Here is a 10,695-nt window from a genome sequence, read left to right as displayed (position 1 = left end):
CCCTTGTGGTTTCTATTTTACACAGGAAGGCACTCAGCCTTGAGGAGTTAAGCGACCTGCCTGCGATCATGCGGCTAGTGCAAGGACTTGAGGGTGCAAGGACTCAAACCCAGATAGGTGTAACTACGCTGCCAGGCAATGTTGTGGACTAGTCACTATTTATGTGTTGTATTCACGTTTTCCTTTGAGTCTGGGGGGATGCTCTCATTTCCTTCATCAGTCAATCGGGTGACGCAGCCAGAATTCCAATTCTGACACTCTGGCTCCAGAGCCCAAGTTCTCATTCTTTACATTCAACTCCCTACACTTAAGCCTTCAAGGGACCTGGGGCCAAATCTTGGCTCTGCTACTTATCAGCTGTGAGACACGGAGCAGGTCACATGCATTTGGTGTCCTGAGCCAGGGTAGCTGTGTGTGTCACTGTAAGATAGAGGCAGGTGAGCATGTGAAGGAGTACCTGTTGGCCCACTTCCTTGCCAGGCATGCAGCAGATGGTGAGGAGAGGACTGCCTGGCATGGGGCACCAAGCAGCAGGCAGGCAGGCACTCTGGAACAGGTTCTGGGCACTCAGAAACAGCTCTGGCCTGCCCAGCTCAGCCCAGCACACTGCAAGATGGCGCACTGGCCGTTTTCCTGCATGGCTGTCCAAACAGAAACAGCCTATCTGAATAAGACCACATCCAGTTTATAGACAAGGGACCCTCAGGGGCTGTGTTGTACAGACTCAGTACTTGGAAGGGCTGGCTTTCTTGGTGGAACAAGTCATTTCAGATGCGAAGGCTAAGCTGTTAATTATACAAAAATCCTCCGTGCCAACCAGGGAAGCTGAAATTACAATAGAGTAAGGCTGCTGCTTTCAAACAAAAACCTTGTGATTCTGACAGATTTTCATACTTTTTGTTTCACTGCTTTACAGTCTAATAGTAATTTTATAGTGGTGACTTTTGTGGCATTTTATGTCTCCATTTAAAAATTTATAACTTTGAAAGGAGGCCTATCTCAGGGATACAATGACGAGCCATCTTATTTGGGCCTGAGTATTATTGAGGGCTTTTTTTGGGTGACAGCAATGACAGAAGATGGTTGCAATGGTCTAAAATGTTCCAAATCAACAGCGTATTTGCCATTTCTTAAAATCTGTATTTCCCTATATTCTGTATGTGGAAGGGAGAACTTACCTGTAGTCAACTCAGTCCATACTCTTGCAGCAGCCCTTCGTGTCTTTTCACCACCTCACCCCAAGCACCAGTTTTATTACTGAGACGTACACAGCAAACTTGTCCAAGAGCTGCCCGGCCCTGGGGCAGGAAGGAGATCGCAGTTTAAGAGTGATTGAGCACTGACTCTGGGTGAGGATTCACTCTTAAAGCCAAACCAAAATAAGCCTGACCTCATCGGGCCTTTCAGAGTGCAGCAGGTGCGAGTTTAGAGAAGGCCATCTTGGGGCAGTGAACAGTTGGAAGAAATACCCTAATCCGTGTGTGTTGCTATTCTCTGCCTGGTGTTCCCACATCCATCTATCTGTAGATTTACTTGACTCCAGAAACTTCACTTTTGCTGTCCTCTCTTGTGGGTTAGAAGTGCAACTGCTGGGACAATTGCCAAAGATAAATAGGTCTGAAGGCAGGGTCAGCCTTGTAGCACCCAGAGGGTTCTGCCCATGCTGTATTTTGGACTGAGAGTCCCATGGTTAAAAAAAAATCGGTTATACCCATATATCAGTGGGTTTAAGCAAGGATGACAAGCAGGTCCCTGAATCTGACTGAGTCAGCCTAAATTTTTACTGTTCTGCTCAATTCTTTTTTTAAAAAATTAATTTAATTTAAAAAAGAGATCGAGGAGAAATGTATTTCCAATATAGGCAATGTAACTATAATTCCTTGCTGTCCTTTTTCATCCATCCATCCATCCATCCATCCATCCATCCATCCATCCATCCGTCCAGCAAGTATTTGTTAAATACCACGTAGGTGCTAAGCATTAGCAGCCCCTTTCCTCTCACTGGTTATTTCAGTTCAACACATAGTCCAGCTGTACCATTAAACATGGCTCAAGTGTAGGTGAAAATCCAGAATACAAACCAAAGACACTCGTCCTTTTGTAAGTTGGCACTGCTTGCAAACAGGTCACAAACCTGTTCAGCTGTCCCTTGGAACAGTGGAAGGAACATGACATTTGGAACCAAATAGATGTGAATTCAAATCCTACTTCATGTTCTTGCCATTTTATAGCTCTGTGACTTTCAGCGATGTCTACTTAACTTTGTAGGATCATTTTTTGCATGTAATGTGAGAATACATTGTAAGAATAGAATAAAATAACATATATAAGGTGCACATATTGCACATGGTATATGGTAGGATTGTAATAAATGCTATTTCCCTTCTTTTCCTTCTCTTCTGTTCATTCAACATTCATTCAACAAACACTGTTGAGTGCCCACTGTGAGTCAGACACTGATCTAGGTGCTGGGGTACAGCAATGAAGAGAACAAAGTCTTTGTCTCTGTGGATTTTACATTCTATAGGGGTGTCAGGAAATATGCAATACATCAGCCAAGTGATATGGGGACACATAGACTAGGACAGAGAGGATAAAAAAAAGGAGAGCTTAGGGAGTGTGATCTATATGGGTGCTAAATTTTTTTTTTTAAAGAATTGAGCAGAATAGTAAAAATTTAGGGAGATAACTTCTTTGATATGGTGACATTTAAGTATAGAACTAAAGGATGTGAGTTCTTATCATCAATAAGAGAACATCTTATATATCAGGGGCTAGGTCATTTGCATTTTGTAAGTAAGCAGTGCATGAATATTTGATGAATGAATCAGAGGATGAATATTTCCATTTGGGTGTTCACAAGACTTAGTTTCACTTTATAAAACACCAGTCTGCTTTTAGAAGCTTTCCCATAGTTTCCCTTTAAACATGTAAACATCTTAGTATTCCATATTCATATATCCAGGGTTCTCAGTTTTGGCATTTCTTTGGGGGGAAAGGGCAAAGCAACACAGCAACCAAATAAATGTTTTTACTCTCTTTCTGAAGGTAAATCCTAGACCTAAATACCTGCAGCCCCAGAACCAACTTAAGAGTTCTCCACGTCAGGGGTATGCTGACAGGTCCAGCATCATTCAGAAGAATCAACAGACCACAGGCCAAGCACGTGCAACATGATTCCGGTCATCTGGAAAAATTCTCCATCCCAAGAGACCAATACAGTGCTTTGCAAACTAAGGTTCCTATAAATCATCAGGGGGTCCTGTTTAAATGTAATGAGCACCCAGGGATGCCCTTGTCACTGTTCTGGGGTCCACATTTTAAGCATCAAGGCTCAAGTGGTCCACAGACTCGGCTGCACCTTAGAATAACCCTGGGAGCTTTGAAAAAGTGTAGTATCTGGATATCATCCCTTACCCCATAACCAATCGATTAATATCTGGGGGGGATGAGATCCAGTTACCAGTACTTTTAAAAACTCCTTAAGTGATTCCAACAAGCAGCCAAAGTTGGGAACTATTGCAAGTGGCCAAGAGCATGTTCTAAATTTCCAGTGACAGGTGAAGGGACTTAGCATTTGAAAAGCACTGGCTATCTTTCAGCACTCATTTAAGCATTCTACATCAACTAATTTTCTAAATAGTCACCTGCATAACAAAATAATAATAGCTAGTATGTGTACGGCTTCTTATAATTTTACAAGTAATTCTTATTTACCTGCTTTCGTTTATTTTTTTTAACTCACTGAGATAGAAACTATGCAATTGATTTATTAGAAGAGTAAAATGAGGTGCATATCCGTGACTTGCCCTGGATCCAAGTGTACGTGTAAGAGAAGTTGACGCTCAGGCACTCCGGCCTCCAGCTGTCTGCTTTTCTCATGCGCTGCTCCCTCTCCTGGGGCTGGGTGTACAAGGATGGCCACGCTCGTACAGTGCACATAGGAGTCATGCCAATGACGCTGGGCCCATTGCAGTCTTCTTCAGACTGTGTCACTCCCAGCCAAAGATATTTTCCCTGGTGTACCAGAAGGACTGAGACCTGAATATAGAAGGGGGTTCAGTCTAGTGGGGTTCTTGGCAGACTGAGGGCAGTGTCATCAAGAGACTTATTTAAATAGCAGCAGAGCCCAGCCTACATTGCCCAGGATTCTGATTTTTAATTCTGTCTTAAATGATGGGACCAGCCTCCCTCCCCACCATCAGGCCTAGTGGATAATCTGTGCTAGAATCACCATCTAAAAATTATTGGAAAATAATCTGTTTATCACACTGAAACACTGGTCTTAACAATAACCCTTCCTGCTGGCAGACAGGCCATTTCCAATAATTGTTACACAATGACCCTGCCATTTAAGATCCAAGAGGGCTTGGGAGAAAGCTGCCAGATGGGTCCTGTGTGGATGGCAGCAGCTTTGAGGTGGGGAGATAAAGTGGGGCATCCTTTAGCAGGAAGAGCAGGAGGCCCCATGGAGAGGATACTGAGGGGCAGCCGTGGACCTCCCACCCTAGCTGAGGCCTTGTTGAAAACCAACAGGAGCTACAGGTCTTCCTGGCGTGCAACTACCAAGATGATGTTCCCATATCTGTGCCAAGACCCCAGGCTGCCTACCAGTCCAGGGGACCTAGTTCACCCTAAACAAATAAACCAATTTTTACTGTTCATAATGTGGAAAGCACTGCTTATTCATCCTCCATTCATTGACTCTTGCATTCATTTATGTATGCTAAGATTACAGAGAGTCTGCTAAAACCAATGGATATTTGATGAATTAATATTTCTATTCAGGGATTCACAATACTTATTTTCATTTCTAAAACACTCACTAACCTGCCTGAGAAAATACCCCATAGTTTCTCCTAATCCAATAAATGTATACAGTCGTCCCCTCTTATCCACAGGGCAGACATTCCAAGACCCCCAGTGGATGCCTGACACTATGGATAGTACCAAACCCTATATATACACTATTTTTCCTATACCTAGACACCTATAATAAAGTTTAATTTATAAGAGATTAACAATAATAACTAAGAATAAATTAGAACAATTATAATAATATAGTGTAACAAAAATTATGTGAGTGGCTTTGGGGCCATTATTAAGTAAAATCAGGGTTACTTGAACACAAGCACCATGATACCATGGCAATAGATCTGATAGCCAAGACGGCGCTACGTCACTAACCTACGGGGAGCACACACAATGTGGGTACAATGGACAAAGGGATGACCCACAGCCGGGGCGCGATGGAGCGGGACAGCGTGAGATTTCATCATGCTATGCAGAGTGGTGAGCGATTTAAAAGTTATGAATTGTTTATTTCTGGAATTTTCCATTTAATATTTTTGGACTGTGATTGACCTCGGGTAACTGAAATCATGGAAAGTGAAACCAAGAATAAGGGTGGGGGACAACTGTTTTGGTTACAGTTCAGCCTATTTAGTTGCTCCCACAAAACACACGTACACAGTTAACAGCATCAGCGTTGAACGTGAAATATGATATAAAGTGCCCAGAGATCCTAAAACTGAGGCCCGTGCATGTCTCCTTTCTCCTTTCCTTCTAGAGATGCTAAAGTGGTCATAAAATAGTTTCTGTATAAGCGTGAAGCTCACTAGGAAAAAGCTCTTATCATTTTCTTCCTTCTTTTTCTGATTGGAATGCTGGTTTCCTAGGCGTGGAATGGCGTGGAGGAGAAAGGCCATGGGCTCAGGGATAAGATCTGTGTGAAGGCAGGAGGGGGAAGAGGAAGAAGTAAGTGACTTCCCCATACGTGGCTTAGGTGTTTGGCAGGACAATGACACCATTTCCAGCGAGCTCGGGAACACATAAGGTGACGCCATACTGTCCATGCACAGCCAGCTCAGACTCCTGACATCAGAGTATCCTTCCGCATCATCGTCACACGTTCCATTCATTCCTTCTGCGGTGTTTTTGACTCAAGCAGCTTTTTGGCCCTTGCCCATATGAACTTGATTCCATTTGTTTGTGAATTTTCACTTTCCCTATTACCAAATTTGCTTCGAATTCAGGTTGCCCTCAGGGGTCTTCCAGCTCTAGAGGGAGAGCTCCAACATATGTCTCCAGGAAAGAAAGAGTAAGTTAGGAGACTGGAAGCACTTCTCAAAGGAAGAGAGATTGCACTATGGCTGAAAATGTGGAAGGAGCTAATGAATACATGGTATTGATGAGGTTGCCTGAACAGACAGACTCAGCGAAGCCTTGGAGATCAGAGAGAGAGAGATGAAGGTGGGGATATCAAGAGTCTTAACACTTCATTCATTCATTCAACAAGCATTTACAGAACATCTGTGTAGAACCATGCAGCGTGCACCAACCCTGAGCCCTCCAGAGCTAGGCTCCAGTCACATGGAAAGCAAAGCTTGAGTCTGGCGCCTCCAGGTGTCATTTTACGCGCCCCTTTTCTGCTTAAGCTTCCAGTGGCCTTATACTCTTCCCCTCATCAGCTCTGCTCTCGCACAGAACTCACACTTGGCCAGAGGGAGGTGTAAATGACTGGCAACCTCTTCAAGAACTACCTCTCCCAAAGAGGCTTGACTAAGTAGGGATAAAAATCCTATCCTAAAGGAATGAGGCCCTCATGGTGAATTTTAGGAAAAAGCTAATGGGGTAGGAAAATATCTGACAGCTATCAAAATCTTTGCTCTTGAGATCCCATCCCCCACATTTGCTTATTTGCCTGGTGAATTACACTTATTTTCACAAACCAGTTCTTCCTTGTCACACCCTTCACATCTCTCCCTCTTTTCTCTGCACTCCCAGAGGACCTTGTAAGTTGCTGTGCTATTAGAATGCCCCCATCACACCGTAGCTTCTTGTCTGTGTGTCTTCCATGTTAGGCTGTGAGCCACCTGGATGTCTCATGTTCCCGCATCATCCACCCCAAGGCCCAACCTAGAGTGACAGATGTAGGGCCAATTGAATGCCATTCCAAGACCCTGAGTCAGCTAGTGACCTCCTGGCCCTATGGATGGGGCTATTTCTGGGTCTTTTCACTGCCATCCCTTAGAGTAGCAGACAAAATATACACAACTGACCATAGCATCTTTGGATTTTTATTAGAATGGGATAACCCTTAGGTGACACGTTATAAACTTCGAATCCCTAACCTTCTAACCCCTAAAAACCCCTCAGATTTTCTAACCTGGAGGTGGCAATTCCTCATCGGAGAGAGAAATCAATTTCATTGGTTGGGATCAATATTTTTAAATATTGTTCCATTTGTGCATGTATGTGTCTGTGTGCATTACGATCAACAATGTCACAAGCCACCTATCGATACTCCTCAGAGGAAAGGAGCCCAGCTCTCCCTGAGCCGTCTGCCCATGATGGAGACCTCTCTGCCTGGTGGACATCTGCTGGGAACTGTTCTCCTTCCATGCCCGACAGCACAGTCCTGGAACGGGCAGCATGTTTTCCTGAGTGCAGATTTGGGGTCCACAGAAGTTGTTTTCACCATGAGGACCACATATAGGCTCACATCTACCCTCTCTTCCCACCCATGAGTTTCCTGGAGACATTTTTGTCCTGGGCTCTGAGGAACAGGCCGCACCTGACAAGTATCCCAACCAAAGCCCACCCCTGGTCCGAACCACCTTCACTAAAGACACCCAGCCTCCTCCCTGGTCTGGACATTTGCATCAGTAGTGCCTCCAGTGTTATGTGCGTCCCAGCCCTGACGGTGAGACAGCTGGCATCATCAGCCCCAGGCCTGTGGGCTCTTGAAATACTCCTAAACAGAGGGTCCAGTAGCGTCTTGTACACGGTCTCACTGATCCCAGCAGTGTAGGCTAAGACTTCCTTCGCCTGCATTAGTGAATTCACCTTGGGCAACTTAACCTCTCTGTGCCTCAGTTTCCCTGTATGCAAAATGGGGATAGTAACTGTACTTACGTCATAGAAATGAGGTAAGGATTAAACCAGCTAACTTATACAAAGTGCTTACAACAGTCCCTGCACACAATAAGCATTCAATAAATGTTCATTATTATGATTTAATCATCTCTAAGCATGTATGATGGTTTTTATCATAATCTAGTATAATATACATCCAGATCTCCTGACTTCAAGTTCTGTGCTCTTTCGCCACCCATGACACCCACTCCGGCTTGTCTGTCGGGCATCGCCTACCTCCTGTGCCAAACTGCCCCCTCGTCAGTGTCTGCCGGGCACACTCTTAAATCAAAGGTGTCTGAAAGGGATAGTGAGCTCAAGGGAATGTCCCTTCTCATGATTTTGCTGGGAGCCCAGAATTAGTCTTTGGGGGATATATATCCTTGGGGGAGCGTGTGTGTGTGTGTGTGTGTGTGTGAATATAATAGGGAATCAGAAATGGGAGTTATTACCTGCACTGGCATTTTTTTTTTTTTAGATCTAGGCTAACTGGACAGTGATAAGCATATACAGTAGCATCCTTCTGCCTTCAGTTAAATTTTTCATAAAACTATCTCTCAATAATTGAGTAGGGCAGTTTGAGATGGAGGCAATAATGTGAATGAGGGTTTCACGGGCTAAGCAGCAGCTATGCTGGATATCCTGGTTTTTTCAGCCTGCGATTTTCCCATGCATTTGCTGCAAAGACCTAAGAACTGTCCCCACTTTGTCTCTGCTTCCAACTGACAGAGGGAACCGAACTTCCCCATTCAGCCATCGGGATGGAGCCTGATGGAAAATACAGTGGTAGTGGTGGTTCCTTGAAAAACTCTTAGCTTTTTGTTAACTCGAGTTCTCTGTAATGACCACACTGCCATAGGTAAACCCTCTGACAATAAGCGTTTAGGATGACCTGGAGACATATAGGATTCTGAGGTGCTTTTTAAATGATCGAAGCTATGTTGATGTATTTGGGATGGTTTTCCTGGATTTTATTACAGTCTTTTTTGTTTTGAAAATTCAGATCCACATGGGTTTGATATAACTCTGTTGAAGTATTTGATGAAGTGGAGCTCTCCGATGGTGCTGCTTAATATGCTGCTATAATTCTCAAATAGCCCTTTCCACAGATTTGTGCCTGGGCTGGGCATTGGGACTGACAAAGGATCTTGGTGACTACGAGGATTGCTGGCACTCGCAGGTGCTCCTGAGTGTAAATGACCTGAAACCTTTCAGGAGGGGCCCCAGGAAGAGCTCCGAGGGCACTCGCGCAGGACTCGAGAATGGGCCCCAGCGCCAGGTTTACAAATGGGCCACGTAATGCAGATAAAATAAGAACTGACTTCAGCACTTACCCTAAACTCACACCAAAAACTTTCTGAGGAAAATTAAAAAAATAAAGATTCCCATTAGTGAGTGTGCAGCTGAGATCGTCCCATCTGCACACTGTGTAGTGTTGACTGAAACCAAACCACAAGATAAGAACATTGCTCAGTGATGTTCCCCACCTGACCCACGAAGGGAGGCAAGGTGACACGACTCCTCCCCGTCTAGGATCATAGGGAGACTTCAGAGTGGGGGATTAGCACACACGATGAAACCCCCCAATAATCCCAGAATTTCATGTCAACCAGTCTTTGTAATGATAGTTTTCGCATTCTTTCAGAAAAACAGTGTCTTGGGGCTCCCGCCCTTGAAAAGTCAAGAGAACCACCAGGTGACAGACTTTAAGTCAGACCTATGCATTGTACGACATGCTCCATTGTCCCTATTTGCAGAGTCTGGGCCCACCCTTGATGTCTACACATCCCAGCTTTGCAACACGAATATCCCCCCAAGACTGGAATGCAGCAAGATTTCAGGACAGGTTGTCTGTGCCCACCTGCCCACGACCCACCCACTAGCCAGGCCAGGCTCATCTGGGCACATGCTCAGCACGGCCCCCCCTGCTTACCTCCAGCACAATTTCCTTTAGCTGGAACTGTTTCTGCGCGACTTTATCTGAAGACACAGGCTCGTGGTAGTAGAGGCAGAGCAAGTCGTATTTCTTCAAAATCTGCTTAAAGTTCTTGTCAGTGAGACTCACTACGCGGTCCTTGCCATCGTACGTGGGGAAGTTTAACCCCTCTTCAGCCCTGCAGGAGGACAGCAGGTAGACCCCCACGACAAACAGGTGAGTCCTCTTCATCTGGGAAACGTTTGAGTTTTCTTTTCCAAAGTTCAGGAATGAGGAGGGGAGACTCTTAAGGGACTTGTTGGGAGGGGAGCAGGGAGGCTGACTTTGACTCTCCTGCCTTTCCTGGGCCCCCCAAACTGACTCTTTGCCTCTTGGGGGTTGAGCTACTGTAGTCACGGGCTCAGGAGAAGAGAGCGGAGGCTCTCACACACACACAGGCATGTGTAGACTGAGAGCTAGGCCGGGCAGCAAGCCCCAGATACCTCGCATAGCTCTGCTCAGCCTCTGTCTCATCAGGAACTCCATTTTTAGGATACACTTGTTTCAGGCTAAAAATAAATCATGCACTGAATTAAAAAGTTTGATATGCCACTGTTGAGGGATTCGCTGATATGGTCCATCAGAGGGGTGGAGAGGGAGGAGACGGAGGAGGATGTGTGCATATGAAATAAGGTGGCTAGGAAGGTCAAAGGAGAGACATGAACTTAGAGGGAGGAGGAGAAAATGAGAGGAGAGAGATGGGACTGTGGCACCAATCAGCAAATGGAGATGTTAGGGCATCCACAGTGCCACTCAGACATGAGTGAATCGTTCTATTGTCTAGGGAGGTAATTCAGCCTGTC

General features: G+C 45.0%; 1 protein-coding gene across 1 annotated transcript in view; it reads right to left on the bottom strand.

Moving 5' to 3' along the window:
- CASQ2 (calsequestrin 2) overlaps nucleotides 1–10,273 on the bottom strand; it is a 65,670-nt gene extending 55,397 nt beyond the window's left edge. Inside the window, exon 1 of the mRNA XM_019661451.1 lies at nucleotides 9,851–10,273. Coding sequence (XP_019516996.1) covers nucleotides 9,851–10,084 — 234 coding nt within the window. The 5' untranslated portion in view covers nucleotides 10,085–10,273. The remainder of the gene's footprint in view (nucleotides 1–9,850) is intronic.
- Nucleotides 10,274–10,695: the final 422 nt, after the last annotated feature.

Source organism: Hipposideros armiger, unplaced genomic scaffold (assembly GCF_001890085.2).
Source record: "Hipposideros armiger isolate ML-2016 unplaced genomic scaffold, ASM189008v1 scaffold_349, whole genome shotgun sequence".
NCBI lineage: Eukaryota > Metazoa > Chordata > Mammalia > Chiroptera > Hipposideridae > Hipposideros > Hipposideros armiger.
This window is presented reverse-complemented; position numbering and strand designations above follow the sequence as displayed.